This window comes from Hippocampus zosterae, chromosome 5 (genome assembly GCF_025434085.1).
Source record: "Hippocampus zosterae strain Florida chromosome 5, ASM2543408v3, whole genome shotgun sequence".
In the NCBI taxonomy this organism is placed as follows: domain Eukaryota; kingdom Metazoa; phylum Chordata; class Actinopteri; order Syngnathiformes; family Syngnathidae; genus Hippocampus; species Hippocampus zosterae.
The window spans coordinates 2,867,395-2,888,274 of NC_067455.1; the positions used below are offsets into that span (position 1 = coordinate 2,867,395).

Genomic DNA, 20,880 nt, shown 5'->3' on the forward strand with positions numbered 1-20,880 from the left:
AATGGAGAAACTAGTAGAGAAAAATCACATGTTCTCGCTATCATCCATTTTCATCGTTCACATTGGAAAACATCAATTGTGTAAACCGGGGGGGGGTTCACCGAATTACCACATCTGTTTTTTGTATTTGCTGACGGTTTGGGGGGTGGATCTCAAGATTTAATACCACTGTCGCTCTCACCCTGGACACACGAGTGCATCGGGAACGCCTCGCGTCATAACCCCGCTCAGTTCACAGGCGCCGCATTGTCGAGCCGTTAAAACGACAATTAATATAAATCGGCGCCTGTCTGAAACGCATCCAATAAAAACGCAATGGCAGTCCCCTCGAAGGCTGGCAATTTATTGCCGGACTGTTGCATTACATTGTACCCCCCCGCCCCGACCCCTCCCGCTTCGGAGATTAATTGACATGTGAGTTTATTTCTTTATCAGTTGAATTTTAAGACAAAATCACAGGCCAATTTGTTTGTGGTGTCACTTTCTGATTTGTTTTTATTTTGTCCCCATTGGAAGTAATTGAAATAGGAAGTACACGCCGCCGTCAATGTGCAAGTGATGTCTGAGCTGAACATTAACATTTATGCGTAACTGACATACGGGGAGGGAAATAGCAACACGAGTTGTGTACAATCAGTTCTTTAATTATTGTTCATTTGATTTGAGGCCATTTTGCGAGACAACAAGCATTCAATTTTTTGTTTTTTTTTTCTAATGTATTATATATGAATTGCATCCCTTAGTGGGAAACATCGTGTAGTGAGCTCCCTTTTTTTTTTTTTCAATCGTCATCACACTTTTCTTCTTTACATCGCTGGTACTGTTGGGTAGTGGCAATAAAAGCGCAAAAAAATACGTGGAATTAAAAACATTGGCATCGGATGATTTTATTTGAGGATTTTTGAGGATTTTTAAGGATTTTGGATAAGCATGGCACTTGTATAGTAATATAAAAGAAGTGATCCATTTCCATCGCCGCCCTAACATAAAAACAAGCGCGCGTGGTCGCAGAATGCGAACCTTAATCATGGCACAACTTTGACTGTGACGATCACGACGGCACTAGACACACCCGTGCAGCAAAATCTCCCGGGATTTTGCCGATATCGTCGTATTTTTGCCACTTTGGAGACCTTTCACTATATACTGTTGTCTGAACCTGCGCCCCCATAGCCACGTTTAGTAGTCCCGCTCTACCTCGTGCGCAGAAGAGGCATTTTAGCATTTCGAGGTAAAGTTCATGCACTTTTTATGAGCCGGCATTTCCATATATTCCTCCCGGGGCGTTCGTATTAATGCGCTGCACTAAATTGAATTGGTAAACGCTTATTTTTGCAAATAATATCCTCTCTTTTTCTCGGGGCATGTTTGTATAAACAGGCGACTTAATAGGAATATGCATCAGCGTACGGATGCTCCCTCGCTGGCCCGCCCGCACGCGCGCACCACGTGCGCGCACCCCTCCCTCTGCAGGTTTCTCCTCCAGCTGCTCATTTCTCCTTGACGCTTTTGAAGCCTTTTCGCGTCTCCCCATGTCCCCGCCCGCTGCGTCTTTTATGACTTTTTCTCACGTTACCCCTAAGCCACGCTGTGTACGCTCATTTATCAAGTATTTCATCATATCGCGTTGAACAAAGTGAAAATGAAGACCTTCCTCTGGTTGCGTCAGAGCCGCCGCCGCATGTTTCAATCGCCCGCTACGGCGAACCAGCGTTTTCTCGCAGGGGGATCCCATCCTCATTTGCTCAAAATCCGAAAACTCATACAAACGCAGTTTGTGAATGTATGAAAACGCAGCTTTTTGGAATGGCGTCAATATTGCGGCGCCCGTGTACATGCCTGTGCCTTTAAGAGGCGGTGCCTGGTGAGGTGGTGATGATGTGGCTCACGGTAAGCTTCTGCGTTGAGTGTTTAGTGTGTTTAAGAGCGAAAAGCCAACGGTTATTAACCCCACCAAAAGCTTTGCCGACAGATGCCAAATGGCGCCAAAGCACTTTTTTTCCCTCCATTAGACCAAGCTATACCCTGGCTAAAGGAAGCTCCTCCCTTTAGTTCAGCGTGCAGCGGTGCCTTGCGATACAAACTCAAAACTCTTGGAGGCCATGTCATTCCCAACGTTTTATGTTTACTTTGACACGAACCTTCATCTGAACGTGGAAATAAACAATTCACCAAGAGTTGACCCTGAATACAAGAAAAAACTTAGTTTCCGTGAATAACGGAAAGAATGACCTGTCTTGAACAACACCCATTTCAAAAGAAAAAAAAGGCACAAATGATAAATCGCAATCTATGATCGCAATGTACTTCTTTGACAACGACAGCGGAAATGCGCGGGCGGTTGCTTGTAAAACCCGGTCGCCCGCTATCGATTGGCGGGTCTATCGGGAAAGGTCAATAAGGAGATGACGCGCGGCTCAAGTTTTATTCTTGGCTTGTCAAAGCGCCGCGCCTGTCAAAGCTAAGCGGCCGTCCCCGCTTTGCTCTCGGCATACCAAAGTACACCCAAGTGTGTGCGTGCGTGACACATCTGCGCGTAGACGTGAAGGTCAGACGACCCCGGTGCCGTGCGACTTGGTGATATAATGGCAGCTGGTTGGTCGCTGCGCAAGGGGCAGCGGTTTAGCTTTAGCTCTGCTGGTTTCTTGCTCTCTCTATGCCCTGCGATTGGCTGGTCCAGGGGCTGCCGGATAAATCGATATCAATATGCGTCACGGTGGAATTTCAAACAGTACGAAGACTGCAGTCTTGCCTGGAATCTAGACTCAAACGTGATGCTGCGCAATTTGATTTTCATACAAAATGCCATTAAGCTGTCAGGTAAAACTCCGAGTGTCATAAATGTCATGAATTATTTTGTTTGGCATTTGACTGCCAGTGAAGCGGCTAACATTTAGCAGAGCAAATGAGCGGGTGCTGTGTGTGTGTGTGTGTGTCGGGTCTTGTGTGCGCTGGTCCAAATGAGTCAATGAGTTTCTAAATTTGGAACGCGTTGGCGTGAGAAAAAAATACGTCACCGCTAAGACGCGGCCTGGAGATTGATCTATTTTCAATAAAACAAACTTGCGGAGCAGTGTACACAAATGCTTGTTTTAGTATAAAAGAGGAACCCTGTTACTGTACTTTGAATGCACTGTACAAATTCCTTTGGTCATTAAATCAAGGACCATTTTTTTAAAAAAACGTTGAACAAGCTAGGGGGGGGGGACAGTATTTTGCATGTGACATCTTTTGAAGGTTATCGCAAGCTTGTATTTAAGGCTAGAGCACAAAACCATCTGACCCGCTCGACCTCAGAGGGAGGAAAAAAAAATGAAATGATGAAGCTCTTTTCGCATATTTATCATATTTGTGGATGTTTGCGTCACCGAGGGCTCTGGCAGGCATACCGTGACGCCGCCGACACTGACATTCATTGTGTTCCTGCCCAAATTGCTCCGGCGGTGTCGAGGAATAACCTCATTTCATTACACGGGTGCCGCCTTCGGGTGCAAAAAAAATAAATAACGGCGCTTGTCAAGTCATCAGCTGTGATCGGTTGGCCCGTGAAGCCCATCCCGTTCCGCTTTAATAAAACGCCTCGCTTAAGGGAGGGAAGTAACCAGGCAGAAACGAGATTCCATCAGGGCAGAGCAGCCAGTGCCCACTCTGCCACCGCCTGGGTGGAAGCTATTAATGTTCACCATTGCGGTGGGCGGGCGCAACAACAACTCGAGATTAATACGAAGTGAGAACTTTGCACCGACCTGCGGAAATAATGAGGACGTAATTAGCTGTAGAGCAATCGGTGCACGGGAAAAGCCAAAGGATAACACGCCCACATCTTCCCTCTCGGCGTGGGCGTTTTGCCCTCCGACTTTGGAAATATCGCACTGGCGAAGTATGATGTCAAAAATTGACATTTAACTGTAATTGCGGTTTTGCAGGTCACCTGGCACCGCACGAACGGGCGCTGGAGCTGGTAGAATATAGAGAAATAAGTACGCCGGTATATTTCGACCGAAAGCGGTCTGAAAGGGGGGAGAGTCGCGGACAACGCCGGCAATCTGCCGGCGGGCCCAACCTGTCAGTCGCCGGCCGCTAGCTTGATGATGAAGTGACAGAGTGGGTTAGCCGCGAAGGCCGTTGGATATTTTAGGTGATGGCCTCCGCTCGCTCTCCCCATTCGGATGTAGTGCCGCTTCTCCGCCGAGAGTGGGGATCACGCGGAGGGCACGGATGCCATTAGGCGTCAAAGTCAGCCTCGGAGGGAATGTGAGGCGAGCAGATGCAGGCTCCAAAACTATGCGCGGGTGGCGTTTTGGATGCAGACGAGCTGCCCCGGAAAGGCAGGAGAGAAAATGTCATTTTTATTTTTATTTTTTCTAATGTTGTGGGGTTTTCATCGCTTATTTATTTGGTGTCATTATGCAAAAAACGATTCAGCACTAAACCTGTTGAATTGAAAATGAGGGTGTTTTATTGTTGCGCCTTCTCTTTCATTTCTCTGTGAATTAGACATGACATTGGACTAAACGGAAGGTTGTGGCACCTGTAAAGCTGCACATGCCCGATGCGAAATAGACATAAAAACATAAGTCTTTTATGAATTATGTTTTCATATTCAATTTCAGTCAAATTTGATTTGTTCCAAATAAGAACTTTAGGACATGTGTACTTAAAAAGAAGTGGTATCGATTCATGATGAAAGTTGTTTTTGTTTCATAATCAAAGAATTTAAGATAAGATAAGATATCCTTTATTTGTCCCACACTGGGGAAATTTACAGCCTCCAGCAGCAAGAATGTAGGAAGAAAGAAGAAAAAAAAACAACAACCACCGTTCAATTAAGTGCAATATAAACACAAAAAATGGATAAATCGCAGTGCTATTTAAAATTGTCTTTCACCTCATTTAATTATCATTAGTATTATTATTATTATTGGGCGGCCCTGTAGTCCAGTGGGTTTTCTGCGTGGGTTTTCTCCCGGTGCTCCGGTTTCCTCCCACATTCCAAAAACATGCGTGGCAGGCTGATTAAACGCTCTAAATTGTCCCTAGGTGTGAGTGTGAGTGCGAATGGTTGTTCGTCTCTGTGTGCCCTGCGATTGGCTGACAACCGATTCAGGGTGTCCCCCGCCTACTGCCCGAAGACGGCTGGAATAGGCTCCAGCACCCCCCGCAACCCTAGTGAGGATCAAGCGGTTCGGATGATGAATGAATTAATTATTATTATTGTTGTTATTTTTATTCAGCAGCCTGACAGCAGTCACAATTAATTAACACATTTAATTAGGAGTTTTACGCGCTCATGAAGCTTCAATGAAGCTTCACTCTCTGCCCAAAATGCCTGATTTTGGGCATGTGGGAGGAAGCAACTTGAGCTTTCTGTTGAATGATTATTATTTTTTTTTTTTTCTTGCATGTTCTTTGGTGTTCCGTGTGTGTGCGCGCCCGCACGTGCGTGTGTGACGACAGGCGCTTTATACAAGGTCAAGCGCGCTGCCGCCTCGCTCTATTTCTTCCTCCCCGCGCCACTTCTTTCCTTACCTGACGAGCTCCATTTTTCACCCTCTCTCTTCTCCTTCCTCTTTCTCACCTGCTTATTTGTCGCTCTTTTGTCCCTCCGGCCGTCTCCCGTTAACCTCCCTCCCCCCGCTCCGTGTCCTTTTTCCCGCGCCGCCTCTTCCCCCTCGTTCATTCCCCATTCCTGGCACAGCATCCTCCCTCCTCGCACCCTTTTCATCCACACCTCCCCCCCCCTCCCCTCCTTTCTCATTTTCCTCTTCACACACCAATGGCAGAAAATAGGGAAATGTCACCGTGACCAGCCAGAGGATCGTTGTTGAATGTTTGCCCGCGTTTGGCCAGCCGCCACGAGACATAACCGTCAACGACACAAGTTGACGGCTGGAAGATGTCGAGGGCGCCTGTCGGTGTCTGGAGCGTCACTCGTAGGCGACACACGTCTTTGGCCGCTCTCCCCACCCCTCCAACCGTCTCTTCGCCCTCGCTCTCTTTTGTTCTCGTACCCTTGACCCGCCTTTTTTTTAAAATCCTCCAATTCCCTCCATTCAGTACTCATCTCACTCCCTTTCTCTTCATACGACCCGCGCTCTCGAAATATTTATACTCGCAATTGTTCTTTCCAAATGCCTCCCTTGGCTTGGAGCGTCGCCGCTGCTTGAACGACAGAGTCTTGAGGGTTCAGGGACCATCAACAGAAAATGTGTGTGTGTGTGTGTGTGTGTGTGTGTGTGTGTAGGCCAGCATGTCTCTTCAGGGTGGTCGGGCGAGAATTGACCTGCGCTGGCTGTTTCTTACTGCCCGAGAATGACTGACAGACAGACAGATGGCTGTGGTTCTGCCGCCCCCTTGCGAGACGCGCAGAACCCCCCCCGCCCCTCCGTAACTGCGACACGGAGTGTAGCATTTGCAGGCCAAAGTGGCCGCCGGGTTCGCCATCTTCCAGCCAAGTCGGGCAACTGGCAACAGTGCGGATGTTGAAAATGGCGCCTGTCAACGGGTGTGTCATAAATGAATGCACTGCTGTTGGGGGACGCCTTGGAAGTCTTGGAAAAAACATTTTTGGGCGTGTGTGTGTCAGAAAACATGCAGCGGGACAAGAGGGAGTCGTCTCCAACTTGAGAGCGCTTCAAGTTTGGAGCCGTGGATTATTTTTGGGGTGGCGGGTGCAAGAATTAATCCACAACTACGGTAAAGTACTGTAAATAACACACACACCTGTCCTTATATCCCCCCCCCCCCCACGTCCTAAAATTCAACCTGGAAAAAGCATTTCCTTCTCTGGACTTGTGTATAATACGACCCCAGGCTTTGCTGTTATGCATTAGTATCAGAGTTTGTTTGTTTATTGAACATAAAACATATACAATAATAATTTGACAGAAAATTAGGTAGATAAAAAAAGTAAAAAGAAAGAAATCAGTCTTCATTCAACACAGTTATGTTCAAGGGAGTAGGATGAAGTAAAAAAAGTTATCTAGTCCTACCCCGTTATGTGTTTATATCTACTAAATCATTTTTATATCAATCAGAAAAGAAAAAGTAAGAAGAAGTCTCCATTAAGGCTCATACTTTACCCTTAACCGTGATATTTGTACAACTTTTGGTTTGTATCGGGATTATATACAAACTTCACCCTGGCACTCTTGTGTCAATTTTCAATCAACTCTATTTATCAACTTCCTTTTCCTCAAGTGAATAATAGAAATCAATAAAGATTCCAAACATACAACTAATGTCAATGCTTTTCAATATAGTTTACAAACGATGATTCCGCCCCCTCCCCTCCCTTGCCCCCTACCCAAAAAAAAAAAAAGCAAAAATCTAAAAGAAATCTTCCAGTCCTGATGCTAACATGAATTGTTTACACTTTGCACGGCAACTGAAAAAAAAAAAAGGCGTGTCCTAAATTGCTGTTGTGGCCACTGACCCCAAATTCGAGAGAGGAGCAGCTTGAGTTTCTTTCTCCCCTTTGAAATGACTTTTGGAGTGTCAGTCACTTCATCTCTCTCTCTCTCTCTCGCTCAGCGTCCTCCCGCACTCGATTCCGCGGCAACTTAAGTGCAACTCCCCATCCCGGAGCTAATTTGGGTCTAGTCAGCCTAGTTCAAGTTTGATGGACAGCGTCGAGACGCTGCCCGCAGATGCGAAGATGCCAATGAAGCCATGCGTCGGAAATTCTCATGTCTGGAAGAGGGGGGGGGGGGGCGGGGGGGGGGCGGAAGAAAAAGAGACAACCACGGGAGAGATGATCAAGCTCGCCTGAGCCGTGGCGCGGGCCCGTCGCCTGGTGCTTGTCCAAAGGCTCCTCGGTGGTTTTCAAGCGTGTTGTTTTGCGGTTGCAAATTGGCCCGGTCCGCGGAGAGCTGCTGCTGTTATTCTTGGCCTAACAGCCTTGTTTTCTTCCCTCTCGCTTTTTCCTTTTACTCATTCCTCGCCCCTCGTATTGATATATCGCGTCTTCCCAGAGAAGAAAAGGTGCGGAGTTTATTGCTCGTCCAAAAGAAAAGACAGCGCTGCCCTTTTCCTTTTATCTCCCAGCCTATGTATGGTGCGTGTGCGCGCGTTTTATCAGTCATCTTGATATTAGTTTCAACAACGGCAGCTTTGGCTCGACGCAAACCGGTCGGACTGGATCCGCCGGTAATTGTTTATGTAAAGGTGAAGGAGGTGGCCCGGTAGTCCAGTGGTTAGTGCTTCGGCTTCACAGTGCAGAGGTACCGGGTTCGATTCCAGCTCCGGCCTCCCTGTGTGGAGTTTGCATGTTCTCCACGGGCCTGCGTGGGTTTTCTCCGGGTGCTCCGGTTTCCTCCCACATTCCAAAAACATGCGTGGCAGGCTGATTGATCTCTCTAAAATTGTCCCTAGGTGTGAATGTGAGCGTGGATGGTTGTTTGTCTCTCTGTGCCCTGCGATTGGCTGGCGACCGATTCAGGGTGTCCCCTGCCTACTGCCTGAAGACGGCTGGGATAGGCTCCAGCACCCCCCGCGACCTAGTGAGGATCAAGCGGCTCGGAAAATGGATGGATGGATGGAAGGTGAAGGAGTTTTCCTCGGTGTGTGTGTGTGTGCAAGTGTCGAAAGCGAGACGCGGTGGTCAACAAAGCCCAAGTCGGCAACTGATTTTTGAGGTCTCGCAGGGCATCAGAGGGACAACCAAATTTTTTTTGTCGCTCACCGAAAAGTTGTGGTTGCAGCCAATTGGCTAAAATGTTGAACCTTGTTTTTCCCAAAGAAGGAGCCAACATTATCGATGAGTACAAAAAAAAAATAATCGGACTGCTTTCAAGGAGCACAACAGCAATCTGAGAATATTTATTGTAGAGAAACTGAAATGCCAAAAAAGTTATGTGAATGATTCGTCGATCTATCAAAAGTCATGATTGTCAACTAACCGCATTGCATAGCTAGTGCGGAAGATGCAGAGACGCATTTTTTTTTTGCAGCTTTTCGAAACCTCCCATCGTGACTGATTAATCGATCACGACCTTAGTTGTAAGCATTTGGGCAAGAGTTTGAAACGGTTGGCGACACCTAGAGGCCTTGAGTGAAATGGCAGCAGGGTTCAGCGTGCCAGCCCCTTAAGTCGTCAAACTTGAACTTTCCGTCGCAGGCGATTAACTCGTTTAGTGGGGGTCGGATTTTAAAACATTTCCAACACCTTTCAGTGTGTACTTTGTGAGCTCACTTGCACACACACACATGCGCACACACACACACACACACACACACATTCCAGCTGCAGAAATTTGAGGTTGCGTATTTAACAGGTAATCCACTTTTACTTGAAACAGGTGCCATCTTGCTGACACATACTTAATGCCGGCTTACTCATACAAGTAATTACATTTTCACAGAGACCTGGATTACACACACACACACACACACACACACACACAAATACTTGTCAGATTGCGGTTGGAAAGCTCCATTGCTCCGTTTCTCGCTCGGCAACCAAAGCAGATTTATTTTGACTCCTTGCCGCTTGCGAAGGACTGTGTTGGTATCAGCAAGTGGGAGGTGAAAGCAGCAAGGGCCGTCCGGATGATAAATGACCGCTTTTCTTTTGTCACCCCCCCCCCCCCCCCCCCGACATGACCTCTTTTTTTTGTGTGTGTGTGTGTGTGGGGTATTTTATTTTTTTATTTCGGCTGCTCTGTCCACGCAGGCACAGTCACGCGCCGGCAAACTCTTGCGGACTACTTGCCAGGGTTTATATGTTGCGGCAGACACCTCCATTTATCACCCGTTTATGATGCGCTTCTCTTTTTCTCATCTCCTCCGTCGGACTCGTGAGCGGCAGAAATGAAAAAAGTGTCTCTCTTCTTTGTGTGTGTGCTTAGGGGTGTCGGGCCAGCGTGTGAAAGTGGAGCCCGAGGTCTTGTCGTATCCCGGCCAGACGGTCAACCTGCGCTGTGCCTTCACGGACACCACCGGGATTCAGCTCACCATGGTTGGTTGGGATCTCGATGATCACTTTCTTCATTGCACTGGTCAACAGCAAAGAGGGGAGATGCTTTGAGGTGGCTTTTTTTTTTTAGGGTTTCATCGGTATTGGTTTTTCCCCGATGCATTCCAGTGGGGCGTCAATTAGAGGCCAAATTTGACTGCTGGTGGGCTGATCTGGTGGTCCCCCATTCGATGCAAATTGAGGGGGTCCAACAGTCATACGTCTCTGCACCATCCCGATTGTGTAAAATCTAATTTATAGCGTAGAATGTGACGTTTCATTCAAAAGAAGAAAAAAAAAATCCACCTGTTGCTCAACCTAACCATGAATTCATACATATTATGGTTATGACTATGTAATAATATAATAATAAATTATTTATTATTAATAATGATTTATTATTATTAATAGTAGTAATAAAATATAAAAAAATATTAAAAGCAGTAATAATAAATTATTTATTCATTCATTCATTCATTCATCTTCCGAGCCGCTTGATCCTCACTAGGGTCACGGGGGGTGCTGGAGCCTATCCCAGCTGTCTTCGGGCAGTAGGCGGGGGACACCCTGAATCGGTTGCCAGCCAATCGCAGGGCACACAGAAACGAACGACCATTTGCACTCACACTCACACCTAGGGACTATTTTTGGAGTGTTCAATCAGCCTGCCACGCATGTTTTTGGAATGTGGGAGGAAACCGGAGCACCCGGAGAAAACCCACGCAGGCCCGGGGAGAACATTCAAACTCCACACAGGGAGGCCGGAGCTGGAATCGAACCCGGTACCTCTGCACTGTGAAGCCTAAATTATTTATTATTAATAATAATTTATTATTATTACTGCTACTGTTGTTAAGATAACCGCAAGTGCTATAGACAAAAACAAGGTGCCTAAAAGGGATCTTGGAAAGTTAACGTGCATCTCTGATTTAAAAAAAATGTACGGTAGTCAAAAAAATAGTGTTTGATTCGGCAAGTACAACATGTTTACATATATATATATATATGCTATGACCGACTTGTCTGCACAAATTTTCGGGTGTGCTCCCAGTTAAGTTTTGAAAACCAAAATGGCGATTGTACCGTGACCTTCGCAGTTCCCGATTTTCGGCTTCGGATATCTGCTTCCTGCCGTAATTGTATTTCATTGTGCTGATAATTTGTAGAAATTGCTTGGCTCTAGTCACAATTGTCAGTTGCGGGATTGGAGGCCTTATTTTTGCGTCCGGCATTAAATTGTAATCGAACAAATCATGGCTGGCGGAACTAATCCTTAAGGCGAGAGGGCTAATAGGTTTTTATCACATTTGAGCCTTAACGTTTTCCCGCGCCACGCAAACAATGCAGAGATTCAGATTTGCTTGAGGGGGATTGACTATGGTAATGGCAACACTCCTTTAGTTGCATCTCAATGAAGTGAAAAAAGGCTCTGGGAGGCAGCTGAGGCGGGGCTCGGACGTGGGGGGGGGGGGGGGGTGAAAGTGGTTGGGATGGCGTGCTGCTCCTGAAAATACACATCCATATTCATACAACGCTCCATTTATGCGTTTTCTGTGTTCTCGCTGCACCCGGGTGGAGTTCACAGGAAAATGGCGACGTCTTCTGATGCCGGTGATTTAAAAAAAAAAAAAAAAAGTCATAATAACAATCGACTTTAATAGCATAAATGAAATATTATTTATGAGAAAGAGCAGTATGTCCGGAATAGGTCATAATTTTTTTTTTCATGAATTTATTTGTTACGGGGGCATTTGCAGCACTCATTCCATGTGTTGCTTCTTTTTTTTTTTTTTTTTTTTTTTTTTTTAATAACAAAGATGGCATCCATGATTGAACAGGTTTATCGTTCTTAATTGGGCCCGACAGACTATTTTTAGAGCAGGTTCGGGAGGCCCAAAAAAAAACAAACGACAAAACACACACACCGTACAAAAGACTAATGTCTTCAAGACATCTCGTAATCTTCCCGTTGCTGACTTTGATTGCCAAGTGAGCGAAAATACTCAAATTTGGTGTGTACGAGCGTCACTGAACAAGCGCTCCGCTCACAGGTCACCTGGATCTACGAGCCCAAAGAGGGGGAGCGCATGAACATCGCCGTCTTACACCCGGTCTTCGAACCCAACTACCCCGATTCGCCGCTCAAGGGCAGGGTCAACTTCATGCAGAGCCCCCCGAACATGGACGGCCCCTCCATCCAGATCAGCGACGTCCGCATGACGGACGAGGGCAAATACATCTGCGAGTTCGCTTCCTACCCCAGCGGACACGAGCAGGGAGCCACCCAACTGGTCATGCTCAGTAAGTCTCGAGAGGAATTCTTTACCGTGGGTATCTTGCAATGTTTACGTGCTTCGAAATACACCAGACCACAATTAAGCCTTCGGGTTTAGGTTTTGGATCAGGTTGGAACAGTGGACTATCCGAAGTGAAGATGATTTTTTTTTTTGGTAGCCTGCACGTCGCAATTGCCCCAGATAATTGCTGATATGGAACCTCAAATTCCAAAAATTGACTTGACGCGCTCTGGTTAGGTTCAGGTTCGGGACGAGCGTTGGGCTAAGCAGCGCATCGCGCCCGTCGTGGATGTAGCTGAACTCGTGGCTCGGACTGCATTTCCAGACCAAAATTTGCCACTCGGAGCGGATGACCTCAAAGCCTTTAAAGTCAAATGGAAACCGAGAACCTTCTCGATAACCGCGAGAAGCAAAAATTGGTGACTTAAGTTTGGGATGTCAGTCCTCCACATCAAAACGAATCTGTCCTGGCAGACTTTATCGTATTTTATTGGATATTTTATTCCAATGCGGAGAGGATAGATCTGCCCACCAATTTGCATTCAGAGGGTGGCCATTTTTAAAATGGGCAGCATCTCGCGTGGCCAATAAATACAGTTTATGAAGTCATCTCTTTGAGTGCATCTCTGCGGGCCTTGTCAAATTATTGCATGACAGTGAAGTCATGCCGAGCTAGCAAAACGGAGTGCAGCTTTTTTTTTTTCTTCTTCTTCCTCGTCATTTGTGACTGGCCAGTTTTCTGGAATCTTGAACTGTAGGACCAACCGCAGCACCAAAAAAAAAAAAAGCATCCTCACATACCAGAAAAGTTCAGTGGGTGAGGTTTGCCGTTTAATCATAGCCTCAAGGGACTCGAGTCAATTTTTGGATTTTGGGATCACTTAAAAAAAGCGACCGCACTGAAACATATTTGTGGCCAAAGCTCGGGATGACATAATATCAAAGCGACTTTCCAAAAAGGACGGCATGATTGAACTGTGACATTTTCTAGCCGAAAGGTTAAACGTAAAGACTCGCTCAACGGAATGTTTTTTTTTTTTTCTTCACTGCTATTGATCAGTGACGGATCGACGTGACACCTTTCTCTGCGTTCTGCTGTAGGAAAGATTAAAAGCCGTCACGGTCAAAACGCTTTGTCTGCAATTGCATGCAGTATGCGATGCATCCTCTGGAGCGGTTTGCAGAGGCATACGACCACGGGGCTGCGATTGTAGTCCAGTGTGTCTGCGTCGTGAAGAAATGCAACGTCTTTATCCTTTTTTCTAATCTGTGTGGCCTCCACTAAGGATGGGCGAAATAATCGAGTGATTAAGTGTGATGAATTTTGGTGGAATGAAGTGAAACAATCGAGGCAACAGCGAAAGGGTACTTTGACGCATAACGCCGGGCTGACCTGCGAGAAAATCCAGACGCAAATTGAATTGATTCCTTGACCTTTCCCCATTTCAAACGATTGGAAATGCCATTTATCCATTCCCGCCTACTGAGAATTGTACATGTAATGCTGTAATTAGGTGATATTTTACTTGATGAAAACATGACTGAATGTCAAGAATTGGAACGGCTTTTGCCGTAGTGAGCTTGAAGCGAGCAAAACTAACTAGGTGGTCGTTGTCGTTTCATTTATTTTGGGTTTAACAGTAAACTTGAAAGATTAAATCACATCATTTGTATCTCATGTGGCCTTTTTTTCCCCGGTTGCAGACAGATTTTTTTTTTTTAAGCTCTATCAACATTTTGTGATTTTTTTTTTTAAAGCTCTTTCAACATTTTGGGATTTTTTTCTTAAAGCTCTTTCAACATTTTGGGATTTTTTTTTAAAGCTCTTTCAACATTTGGGGATTTTTTTTAAAAGCTCTTTCAACATTTGGGGATTTTTTTTAAAAGCTCTTTCAACATTTTGGGATTTTTTTTTTTTAAAGCTCTTTCAACATTTTGGGATTTTTTTTTTAAAGCTCTTTCAACATTTTGGGATTTTTTTAAAGCTCTTTCAACATTTTGGGATTTTTTTTTTAAGCTCTTTCAACATTTTGGGTTTTTTTTTTGTAAAGCTCTTTCAACATTTTGGGGTTTTTTTTAAAGCTCTTTCAACATTTTGGGGTTTTTTTTGTAAAGCTCTTTCAACATTTTGGTTTTTTTTTTAAAGCTCTTTCAACATTTTGGGATTGTTTTTAAAGCTCTTTCAACATTTTGGGATTTTTTTTAAAGCTCTTTCAACATTTTGGGATTTTTTTTTAAGCTCTTTCAACATTTTGGGATTTTTTTTAAAAGCTCTTTCAACATTTTGGGATTTTTTTAAAAAGCTCTTTCAACATTTTTGGTTTTTTTTTTGTAAAGCTCTTTCAACATTTTGGGATTTTTTTTTAAAGCTCTTTCAACATTTTGGGATTTTTTTTAAAAGCTCTTTCAACATTTTGGGATTTTTTTTTAAAAGCTCTTTCAACATTTTGGGGTTTTTTTTGTAAAGCTCTTTCAACATTTTGGGTTTTTTTTTAAAGCTCTTTCAACATTTTGGGATTGTTTTTAAAGCTCTTTCAACATTTTGGGATTTTTTTTAAAGCTCTTTCAACATTTTGGGATTTTTTTTTAAGCTCTTTCAACATTTTGGGATTTTTTTTAAAAGCTCTTTCAACATTTTGGGATTTTTTTAAAAAGCTCTTTCAACATTTTTGGTTTTTTTTTTGTAAAGCTCTTTCAACATTTTGGGATTTTTTTTAAGCTCTTTCAACATTTTGGGATTTTTTTTAAAAGCTCTTTCAACATTTTGGGATTTTTTTAAAAAGCTCTTTCAACATTTTGGGATTTTTTTTAAAAGCTCTTTCAACATTTTGGGATTTTTTTTTTTAAAGCTCTTTCAACATTTGGGGATTTTTTTTAAAGCTCTTTCAACATTTTGGGATTGTTTTTAAAGCTCTTTCAACATTTTGGGTTGCAGACCCCTGACCTACAACATGTAGTTAGATTTTTTTTTGGGGGGGGGGGGTTGTTTTGTTTTTTGGCGCACTGGCGTGGTGGTTTAACCGACCTAATTGATCTCAGTGGGAAATTCAGTTTTGAAAGCGTTACTGTTGAAAAGTTCAGCAATTCAACAGGGGATTTCTTCTTCTTTCTTCCCCAGCCAAGCCCCAGAATTCTGCCTCCCCCTTAACGGTGGAAGCGGGCCCCAAGCCCATGGTGGTGGCACGCTGCGAGTCCCTCAACGGCCGCCCGGCCGCGCAGATCCGCTGGGTGACGACGGCCAACGGCAACGCCACTACGTCGTCCAAGGCGAACCAGGACAACACGGTGTCGGTCACCAGCGAATACCGCCTAGCTCCCGCGGCGGCAGACAACGGCAAAGATATCAGCTGCCTGGTGTCGCACCGGACGCAGACCTCGCCGGAGAGCTTCCAGATGAAACTCAAAGTTTTATGTAAGACTCCCGGAGTCATTTATCGGTTCGTTTTTCCTCCACTCAAAGCTTGAAGTTCATTCATTTGTTGCAATGTGCTTTTTTCCCCCTCTTTCCTTTCCTTAGACGCCCCTCAGGTGTCAATCGTGGGTTATGACAATAATTGGTACGTGGGCCGTACAAATGTGCTGCTGACCTGCCAGGCCAGCGGCAATCCGGTCCCGACGACGGTGCTGTGGAAGTCGTGAGTACCGCCACGTGGCCTCCTCTTTGTTCGCCCCTCTTTGCAAGCGTCATCTTCAAGCCCGCAATCACGCGGGCGACGAGCCGTCATCAGCACTTTTTTCTTTTTTTTTAATATGACCGCCGCAGCGCCGTGTTGCGCCGATGGAAATAGCCACTTAATTTTTCATAATGGACTCTGACTCGGAGTTTAGCCCTTTGTGAATGAGAAACACAATACGTCTGGCGCTGGTCCTCCACTCGCATTTTTAATCCGTTACCGTGGGCCGACTGTGCCTTGGTTTGAAAAAACAAAAAGAGGGAGAGAGAAAATCAGATCCTGCTGCTAGATCATATTTTTATATTGGATGTTGAGGGAGGCAGGAAAAAATGTTTTCGCTGATAAATAAGATTAGCCGACTCGGATGTACGTTGCGCAGATGAAAATCTGTGCCGAGTGTTCTCGCATCTAGGCAGTTCTGATTTTGTGCCGACTGTCGGTCCGACTGTCTACTTGTGCAGTCATTTTCAGCGGTCCTTAGACAGAACATCTTTGTGTTTGCCTTTCAAATTATTCTAAGGTACGCACAATACAATGGGCACCGATTCTGCTCATTGTTTCCCAAATTAGAAGCCGATGTTTGCAGGTTTTTCCACAAAAGAAGAATATTTCAATCGGTATATTTCAAGGAGAAAAGCCGGTGATCAAATTGGACAATTTCAGGTTCAACAATGGCTCCAAACAATTATTCCACAAGCAAAATAGTTGTCAAGTAATTTAATGATTAGTGAGTTGTCGACGAGTGAATTTTTTTTTATTTCCGAGTTCTGTATTTCTATGATGGAGCCAATCGCTTGGCAAAGATTTGTTTTCACGCGCTTCCGTTTGTAATCTGGGATTTGTTGTTGAACACTGTCATGCTGTGAAGGCGAGCTTTTTCCCTCCAAATCGTGCAAAATGACTGAGCGCTGTTGTGAAAACGCAGCCTAATGCAGCCATCTCCCTCCAGTATGACGGGACAGATGCCCGACACGGTGCAAATCAAAGACAACCAGCTGAAGGTGCTCAAGGTGGACGAGGCGGTCAACACCACTTTTGTCTGCGAGGTCAAGAACCGTGTCGGGACCGGCAGGGACCAGGTCACGGCCTTGGTCAGAGGTCAGTCAAACACACTCGCTCGCTTCAGCGGACCGAAGCGCGACGTACTTAGGCCGAAGGAAAAAAAACAAACAAAAACGTGTGGATTGTCTCTGGAGGCAATTGTTGATGATGAAGCTATGATGCGCTCTTCCAAGCAGTTCTTTTCATCATCTTCAATTCAGCAATACTGCATTGGTGGTGTCGGAACAAGTCAAACCACGTCCCCCGTTGCACAGATGAAATCACCTTAAAAACACACACACATACACACACAAAAACACACACTTCATCAAATTTTTATCACACAGCTAACACATTCCAAGTGTAGTCGTCTTTTATTCTATCCTCAGGGGAAAACACACACACACACTTTCTTGTATTTAAAGGTTCAAAGGCCCAGCTGCTCTCTCCATGGCTTGTGTAAATGTGTGTGTGTGTGTGTGACCTCTCCTCCTGTGTCCTACTTTTAATTGATGACGCTGCCTCCATGACGAGCGCTTCATCACGTACGGCTTTTTCCTCCCGCGAACGTTTCTACGCCAAACGTTTGCTTTTGCTTTTGCGCTATTTGTTTGATTTTTTTTTTTTTAATGAGCCGCCGAAACTGAACTTCACCCTGTGAACGCCATGATCAAAAAAAAAAAAAAGTGGGTGGAAATAGAAAGGACGAAGCTTCTCTGGATGTTCGGTGATTACAGGAGAGACTTGTGTAAAGGCAGCGAGGCCGCAATCGTCGTTGGTTTCGCTCGGTTGGAAAATGACGTTTGCTTCTAGTGGGCTTTAATGGTGCCTCGGGTGTCGTCGTTAGTCCTTTGATTGTTGAGAATGACCTCTTTTTGTGTAAAACGAATGCTTCTTGTTGCATCCTGCTGGATTCGGTCTCGACTCGTTTGTCGGTTAAAGATGAACGTCAACTATGGCTTGAATCTGTGGCTCAGCGGACATACCCGCCGAATTTGAGAGTGGAGACAAGGGCTTGGTTTTTCTTTCATGGTTTTGAAGAATTTTAAATACTTTATTTATTCATTTATTCATTCATTCATTCATCTTCCGTACCGCTTGATCCTCACTAGGGTCGCGGGGGGTGCTGGAGCCTATCCCAGCTGTCTCCGGGCAGTAGGCGGGGGACACCCTGAATCGGTCGCCAGCCAATCGCAGGGCACACACAGACGAACAACCATTCGCACTCACACTCACACCTAGGGACAATTTAGAGCGTCCAATCAGCCTGCCATGCATATTTTTGGAATGTGGGAGGAAACCGGAGCACCCGGAGAAAACCCACGCAGGCCCGGGGAGAACATGCAAACTCCACACAGGGAGGCCGGAGCTGGAATCGAACCCGGTACCTCTGCACTGTGAAGCCCACGTGCTAACCACTGGACTACCGGGCCGCCCTATTTATTTATTTATTTATTTTTAATTCTTTTGAAAATCATCTGTGGTGTGTCAACTCAAGGGGACATTAAAATCCACAATCGCACGCTCCAGCTGATCCTTAGCCATTTTAATTCTGACCCTCGGTGTCATTCATGCCTATATTTTCCCCCGTAATGCAAAAATATTATAATATATATATATATATATAAGTTATTTTCAGCTGACACGGGGGAAGGTGCCGGTAGTGGCTTGCGTACTTTTCGCCGACATCACAAGAGCCATCCCTGTTCCTGCATTTTGCCCTCCTTCCTTTTTGTTCATTCCCCGCCTTTCTCGCTATTCCCTCGGCTCCCCATATGGTGCCACGGCATGCGTCGCCCTTCCTGCGGGACCCTTCTGTTCTGGCTGCCGAGCCAACTGCGGGCGTCCCGTTGTGGCACAAGCGATCACGCCGCCTCCCGCTGGGGGTTTTACAGGCGAGGAGCAAAGCCGGGGTGTAAAAAGTAAAAGTCCAGGCAGCGTGGGGGTGCGCAGGCAAGCGGGGAGGGACGATTGAGGCTTTTTATGGACTTAGAAGTCAGGGAAGTGTGCAGCAGGATGAATCGGTGCCAGCATCCAGTGAAGGGGATGGAGCGAGCAAGAGAGAGAGAGGGGGTATGGGGGGGGGGGGCGAGCGAGGATGCTGAAGGCATTTCAAAGTCCCACGGGAGTCTTGTGCCACTGCATCGTATCTGCCGAGCTATTGGCCTGCACTATCTGTGGCTACATAGCGTGTGTCTGTCTTGTCTCCAAGCCTCTCAGAGCGGATCAGTCACCCTTTGCTGCTTGAGCTGCTGGCTGCTTCCCTTGCCATTTGGCTGTCCGCTCCCCTCTCTATCTCTAGCCACCCCCCCAACCCCCCCCCCCGCCCCCTTTTTTTTTTAAATATCTTATCCCTTCTCCCTTTCTCACCCCACTTTTCTCTCACAGTTCTAGTTCAACTTGAGGCAGTTTCACCCTGCCTCTCATCTTCCGACTCCATCTCGTGTGGTCCATTACCTCCTTCCGCACTTTGAGTCTTACTTGCCAGCAACAGAACAGGCAGGGAGGGAGGCGGGGGGGGGGGGGGGGGGCAGGCGGGGAAGGAGGACTAAATGACACCTGAATTTGCAGTAAGAGCCGAAAGATGGAATGGATCCATTTGACTTAAAAGTGTTGGTTCAATTTCAAAAGAGAGGTTGTGAAACGACTCCCCCCCCCCCCCCAACCCCCCGGAGTTTGCATTCAAACCTGTAAACACAGTTTGAACATGACTCAAAGTGCCAAGATGGGCGGACGGGGGCGCGATCATGCTGCATTTCCACACCATCCAACTTGCAGGCGGTTGCAACGCAAACTGACAAAAAGTGGTCGAAAATGCAATGGTGAAAATCCAAGTTTGAGCCCACAATAAGGACATGATCTTCATTCATGAACACACGTGAAGAGAAACGGGGCCGACGAAACGGGATGGGCAGCGCCTGCTGGACAGCCGCACCTCTATCCGCCGTGCTTGTGTGGCCATTCGCCTCGGCGTCCTCCTCCTTGTCCCCCCCACCGACAGACGGGCTGCCGCAAAAATATCCCCTTTTCACTCGCTGTGCTCTTTTTCGTTGCCATTTCTCATTCTCCTTATCTCTAGCAGGTTGTCTTTCAGCCTCCGCGGCTCTACCTCTGATCCCTCCCCACCACCCCCACCACCACCACCACCACACTGCTCAGGAATGAGACTTCTGAGCCCCCCCCAAGAGTTTTCGCTCCTTCCCACTGCTATCTCTGCCCTCTCTTACACGCCAGTATAGCTCTTCTGTCATCACGGCTTTACTGGTCTCCATCCCTTCATCCACCACTCTGCTAAGCCGATGCCCGGGGGGGGGGGGGGGGGGCATCTTCGTCCGTGCAGCGGTGACTCCAAAAAAAAAAAAAAAAAGAAAAGTTATACTCACACATGGTGCGAGGGGCTTTCGACCGCGCCGGAAATAGACGTCCTCTCGAGTCGATGCGCGCGAGTCCTTCGAGTAGAGGGCAAGCGTGTGGGGGGGGGGGGGGGGGGCGGAGCGTCTTCCTCCTCGGGGTGGCTTGCGGTCGGTCGAAATCGGCTGCGTAGGCGCGTGCGCGTCTCTCCGGCCATGCGAGAGTTAGCCGGGGAACAGGTCCGCCGGAGCCAATTCTGCCCGCGGTGTCAAACTGGCCCCCCGCCCGCCCATTAGCACATCCGCACACGCGGCCCTTGTTCGATAACTTTTAACATGCTTGACAGCCGACGCTTGCCAGCCATGCCGGAGGTGCGGCCAAGCTTCGGTGGTGTGCGTTTTTTTTTTTTTTTTTATATGGAAAGCTGCAGCCGAGGTTACTTCCACTCCATCTCTCCAATTACTTTTTGGTCACATGGAGCTTGTGATCGCAGTGGACGTGGCTTCGGGAACAAGCTTGCTGATTTTTAGCTTCCGCGGTTTGTCGTTTGTACATGCGATCA

The 20,880-nt window shown here is 46.4% G+C and overlaps 1 protein-coding gene across 2 annotated transcripts in view; it reads left to right on the top strand.

Annotated features, from left to right (window-relative positions):
- Positions 1–20,880, top strand: part of si:ch73-22o12.1 (nectin-2) — a 109,115-nt gene that overhangs the window by 39,729 nt on the left and 48,506 nt on the right. For both annotated transcript variants that reach the window (XM_052065159.1, XM_052065160.1), the window contains exons 2-6: positions 9,849–9,958; positions 12,007–12,256; positions 15,371–15,664; positions 15,770–15,887; positions 16,876–17,024. In XM_052065159.1, the coding sequence (XP_051921119.1) occupies positions 9,849–9,958; positions 12,007–12,256; positions 15,371–15,664; positions 15,770–15,887; positions 16,876–17,024 (921 nt within the window). The remainder of the gene's footprint in view (positions 1–9,848; positions 9,959–12,006; positions 12,257–15,370; positions 15,665–15,769; positions 15,888–16,875; positions 17,025–20,880) is intronic.